Source organism: Malus domestica, chromosome 02 (genome assembly GCF_042453785.1).
Source record: "Malus domestica chromosome 02, GDT2T_hap1".
Classification (NCBI taxonomy): Eukaryota; Viridiplantae; Streptophyta; class Magnoliopsida; order Rosales; family Rosaceae; genus Malus; species Malus domestica.
This window is the reverse complement of record NC_091662.1, coordinates 20,625,022-20,647,170: the sequence shown is the minus strand read 5'-3', so window position 1 is coordinate 20,647,170 and position 22,149 is coordinate 20,625,022. Positions and strand designations below refer to the sequence as shown.

The following is a 22,149-nucleotide window of genomic DNA, read 5'->3' as shown; positions in this document are numbered from 1 at the left end:
CACTTCTATCTAAAACGCGCAAAACAAAAAGTGTGAGTGGGCAAAAACAAAGCTTTTCAAAAATCATTTCATTTCTCAAAAGTTATAACCCCTCGCCGTAAAACCTGTATAATTTCCCAGAAAGTATAACATATGCTATATCAAAAATCTTGCTCAAGATGAAAATCCATAGAAATATACCATGCCAAAGTATCTAAATGAAATGCCATAAGTAATCCAGTTAAAATATATCAATGCCAGATATCATATTAGCCAGATTCACCTAATGTGACCTGCACGGCTGAGTCTATAGCTCATAAGCAATCACAATAATATCAAATCATGCACACGAGTCGGAACCACCTAAAGTGGTCTGTACGACAAGCCTAGGTGTAAAATAAATATGCTCTAGTGCTACAATCACGTGAAGACTATGCGAATAATCGCTCGTCACCTACGAGTCGGAACCACCTATAATGGTCTGTAAGATAAGCCTGTGCACCTAACTTGGATCCAGGTGAGCATATGGTGCAAGAAGTGAACATCACGTGAAGGATTGTGCCTTAACTCTGGGCGGGAGCACTAACACCGGGGTGCAGGTTTATGAGCTCTCAATGCATCACATCATATCTCGCATAACTGAAGAAATCTCATATCTTTAATTTATGAACTTACCTGGCACTTACCTATGCGTCCGCAACACCAATCATAAATATATGCAACTACTAATGCATAAATAAAATAGGCAGATACTTTGCATGGCATTTCAAAACGTATCATCATTCAATTTCATTTTCTGGGAAAAATCTCAAGTATATAGGTATATACGGAAAACCAAAGGCCCACTCATTGATATGTCAAAGGGTCGTAGCCCCCGAGCCTCGATTGATGGCGCTCGTCCTCAGGGTAGGTCTCACCTATATGCGAAATAACTAAATAAAAGTTAATTATAGCATATAACCAAAACTAGCTAATAACTTCTCATACATTGCTCAAATGGGGTGATTGAATATACCAACGTGATCTACTTAACACCACAAACATCCTCATATTTTTAGAAAAAAATTCCAACCACCCACGCACTGGCCAAGGCACGGCTAGACGCGTGAACCACGCGCAGGCACGTGCCTGGCACTTCAAACGGAATATTCCCTAACGGTGTTAGGGAATATTCCGTTAAAAATCAGCATATACCGTTATAATTACCTGACGGCGTTAAAATATTCTATCAAAGTTGACGGAATATTCTCCTCCTTCAACCTCGATTCGCCGGAGTCTGGCGCCGATGCCGCTGCAATCGCCGAAAGCTGGAAAAATCTTTAAAACTTCATATCTTCTTCGATTCTCAACCAAAATTCATGAAACTTAAACCAAAATGAAGCTTGTGATGAGAGGAACAAAACCTTACCACTCTCAAGTCTTAAATCCACTGGAAACTCGCTGAAAAAACCCACGATAGTCCGGCCACCTCTGCAGCTTTGCGAACTGGGCTTTCCCGACATCCAAATCACTTCAAAATTCTTCCCCGAGCTTCATGAAGATGATTTAAGACTTACTAGGACCTTAAAATTCACTTAAAGGTCCACAATCACAATCGAATGAACAATGCTCCAAAACTGGGTTATCTGGTTCTCAAGAAAACAAAGTCTTCACGTCGAACTAGGTACATGAGTGAACTCTGGAGCTGGCAAGGAACACAGAACCAACCTCAATAAGTTCGATTTGAGGCGTTTAGAGGGTGGTTGGTGTTTGACCGTACGACTTGTACGAAAATGGAAGAAAATCCGAGAGGGGTGAGAGAGAGAGGGTTAACGGGAGAGGATGGTGTGTGTGTGTGTGGTCCAAGTTTGGCCAACCAAACCAAAAATAACTAAAACTTAAGTTCCACAAACTTAGGAATAAATTAAATTGTTCCAAAATCTAAGCTTAAACCACACCACCACAGAATATAACTCAACGCCCAAGGGTATAAAAGGAATTTCCACGCTATTGAGGATAAAATAATATATACATTCGGGACAGGTTGTCACAAATTATATATATAGTTATGTATGAGATATATATATATATATATATATATATATATAGAAAGCCTTTATGAGAAGTGATTTTTTTTTTATATATAAAATGGAGATTAGTTGTGCGGTCCACACTATATTGAATATTAATTATCCGAACTGTTTATTTTTTAAATTGCACTTCATAAATCATCATTGCAAAATATTTAGCCAAATCGGAAATATTTGAAGCATCTAATTGAGTTTAAAGAAATTGATCAACATTTTGTTCTCAAAGAAACATTAAAATTTCATTGTGATAATTAAATAAACAAATTATTTCAGATTGAATTGAATTTTTGTAAGAATGGTCTATGAATCGAGACTTACAAAATAGACGGTTTAAATCGTTGAATTTCGATATAAAGGAAATCTCACAACTAATCTTCATTTATAAAAAAATAGATTCTCCTTCCCTTGAAGAGCCTGTATGACGTTCCTTGGAAGTAAAAAAGGAAGAAACTCTGGCCACAAACGGTTCCCAGGCAGTCAAATTCATAAGCAAAGGCGTGTCTCACTTGGAAGCACCCGATCCCGACTATTAATGTACGGAAATTGGCTATACAAATCAACGACAATCTTGGAGTCCCCCACCAATACAATGTGTTTGAAATTTCTTTGTTCAGGAAAAAGAAGAGCATCTCTGACTCCGAGGGCAAGAGCTTATTTGAAGCTATAAGGTATAAGGATGGTCAATTGGATGACCATTCACAGAGCCAATTTCTTATAACAAAACCCTCTAGATTGTTTAACTAATTTTTTTTTGAACAAATGATATTATCTACACTAATGAAGTGGGGAAGTGGGATAAGCCTTACGATAGACTAGCAATAATGTGGTTCAAATTTACTTTTGATGAGAATCGAACCTAAAACTTCATACTTACCAGTGAAGAAAAATATCACTAGATCGTAGTACTGAATAATAAATTACTTAACCAATTTATGATACTAGAAACATTATTATCACTTGTTTTGCAAAAGTACATTGAATGAATGGATGAATAATTTTCAAAACTATTATCATCTCTCACATTATTCGCTTTCCAACCAGCTAATTTATTTTGAATCTGTAGAATTAATTCCTTAGGATTAACAAGGGCTTTCCAAAAAAATAATATTATGGATGCAAAATACTTTCCCATAGTAGTTTTGCTTATGCTAAATGGGACATCTTGAAGAATTTTGCCCGGTTCTTTTTTTCATTTCCTGTCAGGAAATTTATTCTTTTCAATATAAGAGGTACTGCACCACAAATTGATAGCGACTAATCCTCCTCCCCATGCAGGTGCAATACTCGATGAAGAGGTAGCGTACCTTTGACCTTTGGGTCAAAGAGTATACCAAAAGAGAGCCGGAAGCCCAAAGAATGCATTCATGGGAGTTCGAAGTCAAATTGGACTTCCAAACCTCCCACCCGATTTCTAATAGACTAACCCCTTGGTGCTGTTCTGAAAGTTATCCAAGTTTTTTTCTTTTTAATACAACCATATATTTACACTAAGGGAGGAGGAGTTCAACTAAGTCATCTAATGAGCAACCTAATTTGGTATCGAATTCGTTATCCACGAGATTTGAATCTAAGACTTCTCATTTACACGTGAAGAGAAATATCACCAGATCCTAGTACTGAGTGACAGGTCATGTATAATTAAAAATAGACTACAAAAGTTAGAGAGATTTGAAATTAGTAGATAGAGTACAGAAAGAAGAATTTGCAAATAACTACTTGAAATGAATCATTTGTAAATCTATTTCATACATCCTTGCAATTATCAAGTGCATTTCTAATCCCTCCTTCTAAATTTTTTGTCTATTCTGATTATATTTATAATTAATTGCTTAGTAAATGCAAATCCTTTGTCCAAACATAACACTATGTTTGGATGAGGGAAGTAAATTTGAAATTTTGACAAAAGTCAGAAATTATAAATGATATGCATTAATTCCCTTGTTTAGATTAACAAACATAGAAATTTAGAATTTCCGCATGAAAAAAAAACTTGCAATTTGGGACTTTCATTTCCCAAGTTTAAATTCCATGTAAATATTTGTAATTTCCAAATTTCCAAGGGTGAGAACTTAAAAATAACATATTCCGCATTCAAATTCTATTGTTCTTAGGTTAACCAAACGAAAAAAATTCAAATTCTAACCAATAAAATTCCATCATTTGAATTTCTGTCATTTCCCTAGTAATGTTAAATCTCCTCATTATGTTTGGATAATGTAAGATTCTTTTTTTTCCCCATAAAAATAAATTTAAAAAAAAACTTAATTATCAAAATGCTCTTGAATTATCACAAAAGTACCACTTTCTAACCCCTAGATTTTAACAAGTGTCTCACATTAGCACAGTTGGTCACATTCATCCATTGACTGTTTACATTTTCTTCACAATATCAACATAATATCAATAATATGAAAGACAAATTAATGACATATCGAGTGTCCCATTATCAAACAACAAGTTAATCGACAACATTGACAAATTCAAATATCTATTCACCCCATGCGGAACGGGAAAATGCTGAGAACGAAAATGGAGATCCAAGAGTCAAGAACAATCCTTTAAACCTATTTTTCTTTCCCCTATTATCAACAAATACAAAGAATATGTAAACGTTAATGTACAGAAGATCAACTTACAACTGACCATACATCCCCAAACATAAAACTTGACAAGATATACACCCTTTTTTCTAAAAGAATTGGTTTACTAATATTAGAACTGGCCATTTTCTACATGTCAAACCCCACCGCTATCTTCTACAAACCACCAGTAAGGCAAACGTCCGTATCGTTCCTCGTCACGTACTGCAATAACGATACTGCCACCGCAAAGAAAGTCTGCTGCAGTTTCCGGTTACACCAGCCCAAGAACTTCAAACTTAGCTCCTTTTTTTCCCAGTAGAGTTTCCATTCTTTTTTCAGTTAGAAGTATGCGGCAAACTATTCGTCTAAAATCTTCTGGACGTACAATTCATAGTTACTTCAACCGGAAATCACGCCTGAATACCGTCAAGTTTTGGGCAAACTTGTCCCTGTTCTTTGTATCCAAGCTTCTAGTAACATCCACCATAAGCTTGTCAAAACACTGGGAAAGCCGTTGATGTTGATCCGCTTGCTGCAGGCCAATACCAAAAAGTGTCATGTACATGTACTCGTGACAATAACAATTTAAAACAGCTAAACAGTAAATTCAGCGTTGCTAAACCTCAGAAGTTGAGGTTTCACCCATCATATTAGCTTAGTCTTTTATTATTCCATTATATAACTCAAACAATCAAGAGTGGAAGGCACAACTAACCTGTGAAGCTAAGATATGAGCTTTCAAATCGGAGAATATCTGCGAAGTCAGACACCATCTTTCAGTCAAATACAGCCATCAGAAGTGAAAAAGGATAAGAGAAATACAGAACCACTTCCAGCAAATGCAAATTTGAAATTTGTAGAAAAGAAATCCAACGGTTCGGTAAGGTTTTCGTTTTATTTCTATCTACTCTCTCTCCACCTCACTTATTTCTCTCTCTCTCTCTCTCTCATTAAAAATAAAAGGCCGCATAAAATACAACCTAAATAATATGTATTGTCAGCTAAACTGTGCTAAAACAAGTTGGCCCACCACAATGAGTTGAACAAAAGACACAAAGATGCAACTTCTCTACTGAGACACAGAAGAGTGAAGGACAGTATAAGTACTGTTAAGACAGGACCCAAACTTACAATATTCTAATGTCTTACATTATAAAAGACAAACACCATAAGATATGGAACCAAGATTTACAGTTAGAGAGAAAAAGAGAGACGGAGCTGCATTGTTTCCAAATATTTTCTAAAAGCTAAAAATGGCTTCAGGAAGCAGTAACACAAACACATGCACGTACATACTGAACAGAAAATTTATTGGTGCAATTATGTGAAGGTGGAACTGATTAAAAAGAGGCATTTAAAAAACGATGTTGCAGACAAAGACTTGAACAATCTGACCAAAAGATAAAAACAAAAGACTTGAACAAGTTACAATACATATGCACTCCAATAAAAATACTACCTGCTCATTAATAAGTATCAAGCTCAGCATTGGTCTGCTAAAATTCCACTGGTTGTTACTTTCCTCGAATAAAACAATCTCAAACAGCGTCTTCAGTACCTTTACATATAAAATGACTCAGATCAGTCACATAACCAAAAGAATTTAGTAATTTAGTAACTATGGAGAATAACCACAAAAAGCGTAAGCAAATTTAATTCACATCGCATGCATGGAGTCCGATTTCATGTATAAATTTGACATATAAACATTTTTTCCCAATAGCTTTACATATCTTCAAGCAAAACCCAAACCGAAGTCCCCAAGAGCATATATTAATCTCGACCTAATCCTCCCAAAGGTTAGGCACACAAAAACTTTTTTATACAACAATATATTTACACTACGTGGTGGGGGAAAAATTGGTATCGAACTCGCCATCCACTGATTTGAACCTAAGACCTCTCACTTACAACTTACAAGTCCAGGCATGGGACTAGTTGAACTAAAACAATGCAAACACATCTTTACAATCCGGTTGGGCTTATGAATTTCCGCAAATTATTATGTGGCTATAGGAGTTCAATGCCATTAAACAACTGAGTATATCAAATTTGCCATCGTTTCAGTTTAATTGATTACTTGATAAGCACTGACAAGGTTCTGGAGTGTCACCTTATATAGCTGACTGAAAAAAAAAAATACTACTGAGTTGTGTCATTATTTTTGGGTCAACAAAAATCCATGCATTTTCAATATGTAAACGTCCAAGAAGATAGATCTTGACAGTGTTTAGAGCTGAGTCTGACTTACGATGGAAAAACAGTAAAAAAAAAAATATTACAAAGATAGTACTATGTTAATATTTAACAAAATTACAATTACTGAACCACAAGAAATGGGCATCTTAACAAAGATTCTAAGACAGATAACAAAAGAGTAATAGAGCATAAGCATCCTTACTTCTGGAAACAAGTTGGGGCAGTCTGAAATGTGACGAGCAAGATTGACCGCAGTAGGTGATGTGGGTGCCTCACCCATGGTTATGTTGTTGAAGTAGAAAGCAGCCAAAGTTTCAACAGCTGATGCACACTGGAGAAAAAGGTAAAGTTTGAAATTGAATAATGAAATAAATTGTAAAATTAATGTGGCAGATGCAGACAAAACTGGCCAGTTGGTAACACAGAATCATGTCACCAAAAACTTCTCCAGTGCAATAACTTTTTCCAAAATTTTTAACATTAGACTTCTAAAAAACTTCTACAGCGTTCAATGTTTGGAAGTTAACACTTCGCACTTAGCAGTGGCCAACTGTTCATCATTTTGGAATTTTCCACTGCCTGACTGGTAACCTCCTGAAAGTTTCCAAAGACTGATGAGGGTAGGGTGAGAATTGGACTTGAGGGAGTACAAATTCTGGCAAGGGAAGGTTTAAGCTTATTCCAAAACACGACTTGTGCCCTTGATAGCACAAGATGATTTCTACATTTCAGGTTAGTTTTATTTTTGCTAGTACACATTATTCTATCTGACCTTCTAGTTGAGCTAAACAGAGGAAAACAAATGCAAAAAAACAGTTCAGTAATAAGTTATTCTTTCAAAGTGCAGCCTTAAATTTGAGACATGCAATTGACGATGAAGAGTTATTTCGTCCATAGAATAGAGGCATAACTTTGACCAAAAAAAAGAGAATAGAGGCATAACACGTACCTGTGATGCAATGCCTGCATCGAAACCTTTAATCCCAGACTCAAGGGACCCAACTATATGCATAAAAGTACTGGTATCCAGATTCAATATATACACTATATGGCTGTTGAATAAAACCTCCAAGAATGCAAAATAGGCCTTTGTCAGCTGCAAAAGTAAGAAATTCCAATAAAGACCACCTTCCAAATTTTAGGCAAGAGGAATAACTTAACGAAAGATAAAATTAAGGAGCCTTATATCTGAATTTATCTGAATCGAGTAAGCAGAGTAAGAGTTTAAAGCATCAAAATGCATCAGCATGATAGGATTTTAGCAAGGACAAACTAAAGAATAGGATAGCATAAATTTCAGACTTCATAAATTGCATATTTAGTGTTCAGAGCCATACTGTTTTCTCATTTCCCATTGTTTCTTAGAAATTGAGAAGAAAAACAGTTTTTAGCCTCTGAAAGCACTGGTAGGAATAGTGCACAAAAATGAAAACTACCAGGGAAAAAAAACCCATTTTAAGTTGTTTTCAATTTCAAGTTTTTGTTTCATACCTTCATTTCGCCGTCGAAATCATATCAAACAACTCCTACCAGGCACTCAAAACTAATAGATGCAAAGAAGACTAACAAACATAAGCTAATGTACCTTGCGGAATGCCAATACATCAGCCAAAGGAATTGATAATGTCATCTTCAGTGCAATATCAAGTGCATCAGCAAGCGCTCTATCACCATATAGCTCAAACACCCCAAAGTTGACATAGTTTCCAGCAAGAGCTATCATTTGAAAAAATCCTAAAATCAGCTCATAACATAACATTTGTACAAGGAGCTATTTCCTTTTTTTAATTCAACAAGGAAAGCAGGGGAAGAGCCACTACAGGATTTCTAGTTAAAAACTAGTACCAACAATGTTGTGGTAGAGTCAAGAAATGAATTGAAAGTACAACCTTGCAAAAGAACTTTATTCCTTTGTTTGCTGTTTTCAATTTGGAAAGAACAACAGTAAAAGGAAAAGAAAAAACAACTTGAGGTGCTTTCCTAAAACACAGACAAAAAATGGCAATTGAAAAACACAATATAATCATCAGCTTCTTTATAGGAATTCCAATCCATTCACTTTGAGCTTGGTTGTTGAACTAAGCAAATAGATGGGTTTCCTCTAATTATTTTAAACAATGATACATGTTTCAGCATTTTTAAAGGGCTGTTTGGTACCTTCTTGTATCTAATTTTTGGTTTGCAAGATGAAGCTAAATTACTTAGTACTCACTACTTCATTATTTTCAAAAACAAAAAATTGGATCCAAGAAGGATACCAAACAGCCGCTAAACTTTGCACTAAATTCAATCCAATTGCTAAAACCTTTACATGATTCCATTAATACTTTCAAGAGCCAAAAGATTAACCTTTTTTTTAAGCATAAGCATCATATTATTTAGTCACAATGACTACTGTTCTAAACCAACGAACCATAAACAACCTTCATTGCGTACCCACATTAGTCACAAGACTCTCAACTTGAGAATGACAAGTTTGCGACACCAAGTTTGTAAAGAATTTAAGGATTACCAAAAAAAGATAACAGTCCACTAGCCAACTAATAAATTATGATTTATTCATGCTCTTGCCAGACCTTCCTTCATCAGATCTAGGCTGTTTTTACTGCTTATCCTGCACCCAGAAATATGATTCTAACTATCTGCAGACTACAAATTACACCATTTGAGAGCAGCTCAGATGAGTTTTGTTTTCCAACCAAAGTGAAATAATGAAAAAACCCACAGCAATATGTCAGATGTTCAAGAATATACATGCAAGAAGTGCAATATAAACAGAGTGATAATTGTCATACAAAGCTGATAAAACATTTTCAAAAAGTAGTTTACCATTCAGAACTGAATAAAGATACAAGTATACCTAGTGAATAATCATGCAATTAATGATTCAACAAAGTGATTACTGTTACAAGAAACAAGAGGTTAGTGGACTCACCTCTTGTAAGAATAGTTAAAGAAATCCAAATTCCCTTGTATTTGAAGCCATATATATCCGCAACATTTGGAAGAGACAAAATCCTTGACCCATACGCAACAATCAATTTACTGACTTCTCGAAAAAGAAGTATTCCATTAGGAGAAGATGAATCAAAAGTCAAGCGTTGGGCTTTGTTGAATGCAAACTCAGCCATGAATTTCAACAAAGGGGTGGTCACCTGCAGCATATATTGGGAAAATATTGAGAGAAGATAACACAAATTAACTTTGCAAGAAATAAGAAGGAATAAAATGTAGCCGAGAGAGATCTACTTCCTGTTTCCGTTGTATTTTAATATGCTTCAAAATAATAAAATATTATCTAACCTTACCTGATCTCTTAGCTAAAAACTATAATGCAAACAAGAAGCAGAGACTTATGATTCAAAAGACATTCATTTATTTTAAAAGCTTTCTGAAAATGTAGAAATCTTCAACTAGTACTAAAAGTTCAATTTCAAAGTATGAAATTTTAGATAATTGCTTAACCACCGAATGCAGAACTCTGTTGAATTTTTTGACAAAGGAAGCAGTTAACATTGTCCTTTACCTCTGGTGTATCGGACCAGTGCAAGATTCCTTTCAAAAGAAGGGGCATGTGTGCAGGATACAACCAATCAAACAGAAAGCCATAAGTTCTGCGACTGAAGATATTAAAGAAGAGCATAAGAATAAGAAATTGTTAAGCCTTATAAATTCGATACAGAAAATGAAAAAGTACTAACCTATTTGTGGCCATGGCAATTCCTCTAAGGTCTCTCATCAACCCAATTAGTCCATACTTTACAGCATCAGTACGAAACATTGAATCAGGAGTTGATTCCAGATTGGCGAAAACCTGAAGTACCACATATAGTACAAGAGTAACTAAAATGAATCCATACAATACCAAACTTGACAGTATCTAGTGTGTGTAGTTAAGCATTTTAAAGAACACACAGGAACATCTATGCAGATTCTGCAGCATGCACATATGAAACATTTTTTTATTGTATGTTTGTCTTTGTATGTGTGCACACAGAGAGAGAGAGAGAGAGAGAGAGAGAGAGAGAGAGAGAGAGAGAGAGAGTACTTGCAAAAGTGGATCCATGGAAGATTTAAATTTGACAGGGCTGTCTTCCATGAATATTAACCAGCCAATTATGTAATAGAAAGTTGTTCTGCTGCGAGAACACCTATACTCTTCCAGAAAAGGGAAATGCTCCCTCTGAAAAGAGAAATTCAAAACGAGACCTTTTCACACAAAATACAGGATTCTGTTCAAGATATTCAAATCAAAAGTGTAAATGCAAAAGATAGATATTTCAGATTTGGATTTACAGTATGATTGGCAAGTATAAATTTGACAGTATCCAACTTCAAGAGTAGCTTGCCACTCATGTATCTGCAAAGTAATTAGCCTTACAATAAGCAAAATATGATAAAAGGAAAATAGGCTCTCTTAAACCAACAAGCACTCCAATTTTCCAAACCATATACAGAAGGAAAAGAACTAACCCAGACGCCAGCTCCAAGAACAAGCTCAGGGTGTGACCAATGACCTCCTCATTCTGAAAATAGGCAAGAATTAAAATGCAAAATAATATCCAAATGTACTTAACGTGAGTAAAGCATGAAAAAGATTTCACCTCCGTATAACATTTCAGGTTTGTAGCAATCTTGCCAACAATGACATTTAACATCAAAAGATGATCATGAAGTCCCAGAAGCTCAGAAAGGCGAGCATATAACTGCTGCAACAAATGGAGAAGCCTCAAGAAGAATGCTAGCATAACTTTAAAGAATGCTAGGAAAAACTTACCCTCGAAGAATGCATGGCCTGGTCACCCACATAAGACTTCCGAAAATGTTGAAAAAAGGTAAGAATTGCACGATCAAGTCTTTGCTTGCTTGTTTCACCATACCTCTGCCAATGCCAGGGTTGAACAGTTTTCGTTAATTTTGATTGCACCACCCAATGAAGAAAAAAATAAATAAATAGGCAATCTTTAAAGTTGACTATCACTCTTAACACCGAGTAATTTGGCTGAATATATTAACCAAAGTGCTTGAAGCCCAAAGCAGCAGAGTTTTAAAGTGCGCCCTTTCATTTATATCAAACCATGATAAAAACAGTACCATCTTAGGCAGAAAAAGATATTAAAATATACATTTAGAAGGTAAATATTTGATTACTATATCTAATATTCAGAAAGATGTAATTGCTCCTGCTGTACCTGGCTGTGTAGCCCACTGTCAGTGACATTTATTAACTGCAAGATGCGAGCTGAAAGTTCTGCATCAAGTACTTCTTGTGACTCGGCACTGCAAAGGAAAAATATAAAACATAAAAAATCTTCCATGGTAGCAATGAAGGGAAAAGCAAGATGAATGAAGAGGAGTAAAAGCAGGATTTTTCGGTCAATAAAGTTGTTTAGTTTTCCTTACCTGCACCCAGTACTTTGTTTTATCTTGAGAACTGCAGCAACTATATGAACAATCCAAGCAAGTTTCGCTTCAATAACAGAGAGGTCACTGTTATCACTGGTCTGAACTCGAGCTCTTTCCTATTCAAGTCAGAAGAATTGATTAAAGACATGAAGTCCAGAAATTTTTCTTTTCAATTTCCAAGAGGCATCCTTCACTATAAATGCCCATACCGTGTAGACTTGCAAAAGAGGCTCCACTATGTTTATTATATACAAGCTACTGCTTTCATACTGCAACCAAAGAGAGAAGGTCACAGAGGCAACTTTGACAAATTCAGATCAGTTCCACGTGTCTAAGTCAAGATATGTATTTTAAATGCTTTTTTATCAAATAGAAAATTGTTTATTTGACGAATTGCAAAACCATAACTTCTTCAGACTGAAAACGAGAAGCACAAAACATTTGTAGAGGTAAACCTGGAATCTACAGACTTGTGTAAAACAATCCAACTGATCTTGAAGAAGTTCAACGTTGTCTAAAGGGTTCTCAGAAAGATCATCAAGCAATCCATCCTGTAAAATAGTGAGAAGATATAGAGAACTTTCATAAAATTGCAGTACTGGCCCAGAAAAAGTTTTGGTTTTTACCTGCACGGAGTTAAATCTTGATGTGATGAAACCTTCAGTAATCTTAGGAACAAATTCATCGAGCATGCTGGGTGCATCACCCTTCAAGTATGGTACAGATGTCACCAATCTAGACCATAGTCCTAAAAGGTAGTATACACTGCTGCTGGCCCACTGAAAAGAAGACAAAGTTTCAGTAATGCAAGTTGCAATTTCTCAACCCGGATAATTAGTTCCAGCTACCAGGCACTATAAGGTACCATAGATAGTGATATTCATGTATAATGGCAGTAAATGTCATTAGGACAACTAGAGAGAGAGAGAGAGAGAGAGAGAGAGAGAGAGTCGGTGTGTTAGAGAAACAGTGGGAGTGACAACTGGAAACTATAAGATAAGAGTAACTACAACTGAAAATAAACGACTAGATGCAGATAAGCAACTGAAGATTAATGTAAACAGAAGGTAAGGGATTGCAAGCCCGATCAAGACTCACATGGGATGTAGCAAAACCCAAAAATCTACAAAAATTAGACTTAGGAAATTGCATGATATAAAATATGATGGAAGATCAGTGGCCAACCCAAAGGAAAGGGTGAGACTGACTTATCGTGGAAGTGTTTTCATTCAACGGCTTAGTATGCAATATTCTTTCCTAATGCTTGGAAAAAAGTGGTGAAAGACATTCAACCTTCCAGGAATGCAAAGACTTTAAAGTGAATTCTGCTACTAAACGTATCCAGTCACTATAGCCTTCCACAGTCACAAGCTCAGACAACTGCGACAAATTTAGAAGTTCAATAAGCATAAGCAGTAAACTAGATCAACTCAAAGAAAGATTACATACCAGAAAATAAATTTCATAATCACCACAAAGAAATTACAAACCATCTACGTAAAATCTCACGTCAAAATCAAAACTACAAGCGTAAAGCGTAAGTTCCACCTTTTCAAGGTACAAATCAATTTCATATAAATATAAATCAAAACGAAAAATGTAGGTATATTTAGAGAGTAATTTACAAGCATGCAACATTCATTAAGCTCGCTTTGAATGAGTTACCCAAGATACCAAAAATGACTCCAGGGTATTTCTTACTAGAGAAAAAGATTGATGTCAAAATTACCAAAAGGAAGAAAGATTACCTGATAATTCATTCGGAATCGTCCAAGAAGACGACAATATTCATGGTAATTATCATGATCAGCAAGACCTGATTTCCAGTCCAAACAAATCATTATGAAAACCCAACAGATTAAAGAAAACACACAATAATAAATCATAAATTTAGGGTTGGTGATTAAGTATTAGCAGTCACTGACAAGTGTCTAAAATTCAGATTATATCCACCTTAAGTATATTATATATACGAATCCTAGGACCAACCAATAAATGACAACTACAAAGTATCTTTGTTGCACCGATACTTGAAATTTGGGCCAGGGTGAGTTTCTACTGATGCCCCCGCGATATAGTCTGACACATAGCGGATATGCAAAATAGAGTATTGTCCACTTTTCCTACTTTGTAGACTATGAGAAACGGCAACGATACTCATAGGACACAGTCAAGATACGGCAAGGGGTTATTCAGTTTTTGTAACTTTTGGGGATGTTTTTGAGAATTTAGAACAAGGCAAGCCCAAAGTGTAATTTTCAAAAGTTCATTTTAAAGCCAATTCTCTCCTCTTCTATATGGTTTATGATGAATCTTTCTCCTTTGTGATTTATTTTATGTTATGAAGTATGAACTTATGATGAACTTATTTTTTTCGTGTGGTAATATGACATATTATATATTATTTAATTGATGTATCATAGTGGGCACCCATACCCGTGTCTGTGCAGCATAGACGGGTACAAATCTGTCCATAGTTGTTCATGCAAGAGTGAGTAAAAAAAGCACAAAGGGAAAACAATCATATTTAAAAAGTTCTTTAAAAAATATCTAGGAAGTTAATAACTACCAAAAATACACAAATGCAGGAAAGCACGCATTCCAGCACACAAGCAAATTATTTCACATTCAGCACAATTTAGTAACATACATGACAATCAACAGAAAAAAAAAAAAAAAGGCCAAGCCAACAACACCTTGCCCAGTTTGTAGGATTTCTTTGGTTCCTGTGATTAAATGGGACAGATAGTTTGAACGGGCAGGATCACTTGTAAACAAAGAACGTCTAACAGAAGCCAGTCGCACCAAGCACTCCAGTGCCTATAAAGAACAATAGTAAAAACTTGATTAAGATGTTAAACAGTGAAAATACATGAACAATAACAACATAAAATTTCAAATGGTAGGAAAAGAAACTTTTTACTCCAACAAACAAAGACAGATACATTTTAGATATCAAAGGACAGAACTTCCACAGCTGTACGCTTGCACATGCATGACTGTATGTGATTGCAGTAATCGAGAACTAATAAAAAAAATATCTCGCACCAGCAATAAATTAGCCATTATGACAAGGATCCGACTCACAATACACATGTAGCATCAGCAATAAATTATCCCACAAGCGACAGTTTTCTTTGCTTCTATTTTCTAATTAGAGAAGGATCGAGAAATCATCAGCAATTAATTACGAAGAAAAATCACATATATTAACCTCCTTTGAAAGAGGGGGCTTTGTATTGGCATAGTAATCAAAGAAGACTTGAAGTGTAGCAGGATCCTCCAATGTCGACTTCCAACCCGACGGAATCTGTAAGATTACCAGTTAAATACTTATTCACTGCATACGAGACTAATTGACAGACCTTCGAATGGTTAACAATCCAAAAGAAACGAGGATAATACCTGAACAGTACCAAATTCTTCAGAACTTTCATCAATTGAGGTCCCAACAAAATCAAAAGATAGGCATTTAAGTGAAAGCGAAAGAGCCAACTCTTGCAATCGACTTGCAACTGTGCAACACAAAATAAAACAGCATTGATACCAATAAACCAAGAATTACAATAATTAAATAGTGGTGGTAAGGGGGTAATCAAAACAGGTCTAGAACAACTGCCAACGTATTACCATTACTTTCCAATTGACGCAATGAAGTCAAAGATATTTGGAATATTTGAAAGAGAGACTGGTCCCTGAAGGAGCACGCAACCCTCCGATGATGTGTTGAGGGCAACCCAGGATTAGGCTGATCATTTATCAATTAATGAAAAACAAGCAAATGTTAATCAAATAATAAATAAACAAGCACATTGATGTTAATAGCCAAGTTAAAACTTCAATAATGCAATGTAGTCTACAAGGTAATTGTCTAAGTCTCTCTATGTTACAGTTTTAATGTATTAGGCGTCATAAATTAGTCTTTAGAATTCCTAAGCATATTAATGTGGACCTTTCCAGATTCACGTACCAATTAAGCCTATAAAGGGGCTACTTTGTGAGCTTTGAAATCAGATTGTTAGTCAAAAAGAAAATTTCTCAGCTTGTGTGAGGCACAACCTTGGAGTGATTCCAAGGCACCTTCGGTGTGATGCCAGAATTTTTCTAATTCTCTATTGGAGTGAGTCCAATACACCTTTGGTGTAATGCCAAAGGCTGGAGTGAGTCTGGATCTCTTCTATTTCTCTATCCCTTCCTATTGTTTTACATCACACATTTTAGAAGGAAAGGCCATTTCAAGGAAACAAACAAAATTAAGTTTAATTCTTATAAAAATTTGAAAGTTAAATATAACCCCAAAATAATAGTGAAATTAACTAAAAAACAACATGCCTATGGATGTTCGACCAAGGACAAACTTTGAGTGCTTTAACTAGCTTCTATCAGTGTTCTTGAACAAGAAAATAAATTAGAAATATCCACACCGTACACTATCATCTATCCATGTAATGATGCCCCGAAGACACTTCAGGATGATATGTGGTTCAACTCACTCAAACACAAGTTGCAGGAAGACGAGAAATAATGGAAATGGAGCGGAAATCTTCTGTAACCAAAAAGTAATCTCTCATATTAATGATGATATAAAGGGGCACAAATTACAATCTAACCTGACTCATCTCAGACACGAGCTGGTTCAATATCTTCAAACCAATGGCATAGTGATCAGATGTTGCCTGGTAAACAAATTGTTTATGAGTTACACTTGTCTGAAAGATATAATGACAGAGAACATATAAAAAAATTAAAAAAAAAAGAAAAAAGCAACACAACCACTTGAATCACTCAGTAGTAGCAGTTAAATTTACTCAGTTATCTATACTCTTCCCTCTACAGTTTTAAGAGAGCAATATTACAATGCAAATGGAGCACATGAACTTCAAGATGGTAAGATAGATATCGAGCAACATTAGAAAACTGAAAATGTAACTTAATAAATGAGCACATTCGTAAGGTTGAGCTGGCACTCTACATGGCAATACAGTTGATGTGATACTTCAAAAAATAGTTCGACAGACTGGAAGACAAAAGTTGGCTATGTGCAATATAGGGCTTATGAAGAATACTAGTCTGACTCTTGTTGTATGTTAAAAAAAAGTGCATGCAGCATCCCAAAAATTGAGTTAGGTAAAAATAAGCAACGGACAATAAAAATTTTAGATAGTTACCCAAAAACAAGGCCTTGAATAGAGCTAAATAGTAAGAGATATACATGTACAAGAAGATAACCAATTAATATTTAACTCCTAAGTTCCAGAATGATAGATCAGGGATCATGTGGCCACAATGTGTTAAAAACAATGCAATCATGGATACAAATAAGGTGATTTTGTAGATCGATGCAGCTTTCTATAAACCAGTTATATTCTCAATCAACGATATGACTGGAAACAAATACAGTATAGTAATCTAAATGTCCTATACATACAGAGTTTTGATTTTTACAGAAAATAAAATTTTATTAAGCCCAAGCAATTACGAGAAAGCTGTCCACTACAAACAAAATAGCCAATGTAATAACTTTAACAATCCAACAACTACCACATAATTTAGATAAGAACTGCTTCTAATCAGAAAAAAAAATAAAAAAAAAAAATGAAAGAAAGGGGAAAGTAAGGAATTTCCTGAAATCCCAAAGAAGCTGAAGCTGAAGTAATGCAAGTTGCTGAGATTACCCAGCAAAGTTAGTTTTTGTATCTACACTTACACCTGATTTACAACCTCTAGACAGAAGGAATGAGCTGGAATTTTGAGCCAGAGGGCGTATTCCCATGTCAGTCCTATTTAGGAAAGCTGGTATGCTCTAGGCAATTTCCACATCATGCATTTTATGGTGGTGAGATTTTGGGGATTTTGTGAGATAAAGTTTCATTTTAGACCTCTTTTATGGTCATCGGTTTCTTCTGAGTTTTAGGATGTACAGTTGTTCCTTATCTATGAGAATTGGAAGGATGTTGGCGATTGAGATTTTGCTTAGCTTAGTTTCAACATAATATGATTTTGTTGTCTGGTTTCTCGTTCATGGCGTTTCCTTACAGTACATTTATTCAGTGGCCAGTTTGTTCACAGTCATCGTTACTTACTCATAACCTTTCTTGGGAATACCGCTCATAACGCAACAGAAATGCCGCGGTATCATAAAATTTAGTTCAAGATCAAAGACATCACAAATATTAACAGAAAGTCATATAACCTGATTCAAGAAGTTCATTGACTCTTTCACCACATCCCGGAATCGATCATCATCAAACCACCCAAACTTGGTGAGTCGACATAAGAGTTGGATTAAAGAGGCAGTCACAAACGGCTGCAACTCTCGTCCTCGAGTAGCCAAATAGTTAATAAGGTAATTCCCTACAACAAATTTCCCACATTGTTCATTTCCAACAAGATGCAAGCAACAAAGCAAACCAATTAAACATATATAAGTAAAGGGAGATTCTTACAGATGTCGAGACGAAGCTGCAGAGCAAGTTTTTGCTCAGTGACTTGCTTCAACAAGCTAGAACTAGCCAGCATCAACGCGTAGGGAGTCATGGCATTGTCGAGAATGTACTGGCACTGCGAAATGTATTCGATGTTCACCGAAAAGCATTTGAGAGTGTTTTCGGCGTGAGCCCTTTCGACTGAGTCCTGTGAATTGTACAGCCTCTCACACAAAGCCTCCAGTTGCCTTAAACCCTCCATCGCTTCGAAAACTCCTATGATTCATCAATCACCAATAAACCATAACCTCAGATTCTTAAACCCAACAAAAAAAAAAATGTAATCATTACTAAAACCCAGGTAAAAGGTTCAAATGTCAGACACAGAATCAAAATCATAGGTTTTTCCGAGTTGCATGGTTGGTCGATTTACCTTCCAACCCCGAACCGCGGCGGTTCGCGACCCAGGTTGCCGTAAGCCGCTGCCGCCGATTCGATCTCCGATTGCAGTCCAACGATGCTTCACGGTCCCAATTCGTTTGGTGGCTTTGGAAATGGAATTTCTGGGTGCCTTGTGAAGGAGTCTACAATGGCGAGCAAGAGAGAGAGAGAGAGCAGAGAGCACAAATGTGAGATTTTTTTCTTTCCTTTTGTACCCGAAGACGGACCCGTTTAGTTTCGACACAGGCAGGCAACTATTTTACATCTGTCTAAAATTTACAAAGGATCCAAATCCAAATCTACCTTTTTTTCCTTTTTTTCGGGTCGAAAAAAAAATCCTTTAAACCACCTCCAATGGTGCGCTAAATGCTAAGTCTTCCCAAACCATCTCCAACACATGCTAAAATATTGGGTTAAATGTTAAATGTTAAAGCTGGGCCAAATACCCCCCAGAATTCCTTTCCCCCCCCAGTGCGATTGGACTCGCTGGCCATTGGGCCAGTCTCGACCCATTCACACTCCAATGCGCCCCACGCGGAGTACCCGCAATTCGTTCCCGACAGGGGTGGGCCCCGCTGTCAGCGGTTTGTCGGCCACCCAATGCAGTCCAACGGCTACATTTTCAATCTGATGGCTAGTTTTCACGGACCGTTGGTTGATCCAACGGTCCAGATTCAAATTTGATTTTTTTAAATATGTTATTTTAAAATACATTGAATCTAACGGCTGAGATCAAATATAATCAAATCTAACAGTAAAAAAAAAGATATAACGATCCAAATTTAAATCCAACGGCTAAAATAATTTAAAAAAAAATTATTTAACTCAAAATTCACCAAAAAACTCTATAAATACCTATATATTTGTTCAAACATCCACACAAAACTCAATTTTCTCTTACAATTTTTCCAATTTATCTTTCTACCATTTCTTTCCATTTCTAAATTGTTCAACATGGCAAGAGAGCATATTAGAGGTCGTAATTGGACCTATGAGGAAGATATTGCTCTATGCTTGACATGGGTTTTTGTTAGCGAAGATGATGTAGTTGGCACAAATCAAAATAAGAAGGTTTTGTGGGATAGAATCATTGTAAAGTTTCAAGAAAACTGCAATGGCGGCGAGCAGGATGGTGGTGGTGTTTATGATCGGTGGAAGATTATCAACAAAGCATGCACTTTATGGAAGGGAAGCTTGGAGAGAGACGTGGTTGGCATGGCTAGTGGAAGGATCACCACAAAAATTATGAGTTTTGTTCTTAATATTTTATTTGTCATGTACATAATATTATGTTGCAACTAATTATTTTTATGTATTTTTTGCATAGGGTGACAAAGCAATGGAAATTTACAAGACAAGAATAACACAAAAAAATCAAGTTTTTAAGTTGCAACATGCTTGGGACGTCCTCAAGGATTGTTCAAGGTGGGGAACCAATGCGGACCAACAATGGGGAATATTATTTCAACGTGAAGCTACACAAACAAATGTCGGAGATGAAGGTGTCTATGAAGGTGTCGATGAAAATAACAACATAGTACACTTAAAATTAGAGTAAATTACATAGTAGCCCCTCAGGTTTGAGGTCTATTGCAATCTTATACAACATTTTTAAAACATTTCACTTTCATACCTCAAGTACTATTTTATTTCAATTTCATACAACCGTTACATTTTCCATCCATGGATCTGTTAAATGCTGACGTGGCTGCCACATATATGCCACGTGGCTGCCAAATGTTTGCCACGTGGCAAATAAAATAATTTTTTAATTTTTTTAAAAAACCTGAATTTTCTAAAAAAAAATAAAAAAAAATTGAAACCCACATTTGCAAGAAGAAGAAGAGGAGGGAGGAAGAAAGAAAAAGAAAAAAAAATAGAAACCTACTGCAAGAAGAAGAAGAGGAAGAAGAGGAAGAGGAAGAGGAAGAAGAAGAAGAAGAAGAGGAAGAAAAGATCAAGGTGGGGGGAGGGTCGTTGGGCGCCGGGGGGGGGGACGGGAGGAGGGTCGTTGGGCGCCGGGGGGGGGGGACGGGAGGAGGGTCGTCGGAGGAAGAAAAAAAAAATAGAAACCCAGATCTGCAAGAACAAGAGGGAGGAAGGGAGCTGGGTTGGGGTGGGGGGGCGGGGGGGGGACGGGAGGAGGGTCGTAGGAGGAAGAAAATAAAAAAAAAGAAACCCGGATCTGTAAGAAGAAGAAGAAGAAGAGGGAGGAAGGGAGCTGGGTCGGGGTGGAGGGAGGGTCGCTGGGCGCGGGGGGGGGGGGACGGGAGGGGAGGAAAGGAGCTGGGTCGGGGTGGGGAGAGGGTCGCTGGGCGCGGGGGGGGGACGGGAGGGGGGTTCTTCTTCTTCTTCTTCTTCTGGTCGCTGGGGGGGACAAATTTATTTTTTTTCTTTTCCTCCTTCTTCTTCTCCTTTTTTTCCTCCCCTTCTGATCGCTGGTTGCAGATGTGAGTTTCAATATTTTTTTTTTGGTTGAGAAAGTTCCGGTTTAAAAAAAAAATTTTAAAATTATTTTATTTGCCACGTGGCAGACATTTAGCAGCCACGTGGCATATATGTGGCAGCCACGTCAGCATTTAACAGATCTACGGATGGAAAATGTAACGGTTGTATGAAATTGAAATAAAATAGTACTTGAGGAATGAAAGTGAAATGTTTTAAAGATGTTGTATAAGATTGCAATAAACCTCAAAACCTGAGGGGCTACTGTGTAATTTACCCTTAAAATTATTACATAAATGCTTAACCAACATCATCAACGTTCACCTTTTCGGCCCCATACATGCTCAATCAAATCCTTGCGGAGTGTGTCATAACATTGAGGAGCTTGAATTCTATTTAAACATCTCATATACTCACTCAAGGTGACCCTATCCTGTTAGGTCTCATATGTGGTTGGAGCGAGATATTCAACATCTCTTGCAATAGCTCTCACATGTGTTGGTTGGTTATCATCTACATCTTCATCTGAATCTTCTTCAATTTCGATGTACTCATATTCCACAATTATGTTGTGCAAAATTATGCACATCATCATGATTGAAT

The 22,149-nt window shown here is 36.4% G+C and overlaps 1 protein-coding gene across 2 annotated transcripts; it reads right to left on the bottom strand.

Moving 5' to 3' along the window:
• Positions 1 to 4,506: 4,506 nt before the first annotated feature.
• LOC103406312 (uncharacterized) lies at positions 4,507 to 19,334 on the bottom strand. 2 transcript variants are annotated; one of them, XM_070816967.1, is made up of 29 exons: positions 19,094 to 19,334; positions 18,682 to 18,936; positions 18,429 to 18,589; positions 16,846 to 16,911; positions 15,866 to 15,983; positions 15,641 to 15,750; positions 15,450 to 15,545; positions 14,932 to 15,055; positions 13,984 to 14,051; positions 13,529 to 13,615; positions 12,862 to 13,014; positions 12,691 to 12,786; positions 12,445 to 12,504; positions 12,233 to 12,351; positions 12,022 to 12,109; positions 11,607 to 11,711; positions 11,434 to 11,538; positions 11,303 to 11,355; positions 11,126 to 11,189; positions 10,878 to 11,012; positions 10,531 to 10,643; positions 10,356 to 10,449; positions 9,765 to 9,984; positions 8,415 to 8,545; positions 7,779 to 7,925; positions 7,032 to 7,160; positions 6,090 to 6,188; positions 5,346 to 5,384; positions 4,507 to 5,162 (listed from the first exon to the last, which is right to left on the bottom strand). In XM_070816967.1, the coding sequence occupies exons 2-29, from the start codon at positions 18,920 to 18,922 to the stop codon at positions 5,025 to 5,027; spliced, it is 3,159 nt and encodes a 1,052-aa protein (XP_070673068.1). In that variant the 5' UTR covers positions 18,923 to 18,936; positions 19,094 to 19,334; the 3' UTR covers positions 4,507 to 5,024. The 2 variants fall into 2 exon arrangements, with proteins under 2 accessions (XP_070673068.1, XP_070673070.1); XM_070816969.1 differs by having other exon boundaries at positions 11,434 to 11,535.
• Between the last annotated feature and the right edge of the window lie 2,815 nt (positions 19,335 to 22,149).

Bases quoted from the DNA above. Each gene is read 5' to 3' on its own strand.
- LOC103406312 (XM_070816967.1), bottom strand. From the start codon at position 18,922: ATGGAGGGTTTAAGGCAACTGGAGGCTTTGTGTGAGAGGCTGTACAAT. The intron at 12,787-12,861 runs GTAAAAACCAAA...ACTATTTTACAG, and splicing joins CAAGATTTAACTCCGTGCAG to GATGGATTGCTTGATGATCT. The intron at 7,926-8,414 runs GTACATTAGCTT...TTACTTTTGCAG, and splicing joins ATGTATTGGCATTCCGCAAG to CTGACAAAGGCCTATTTTGC.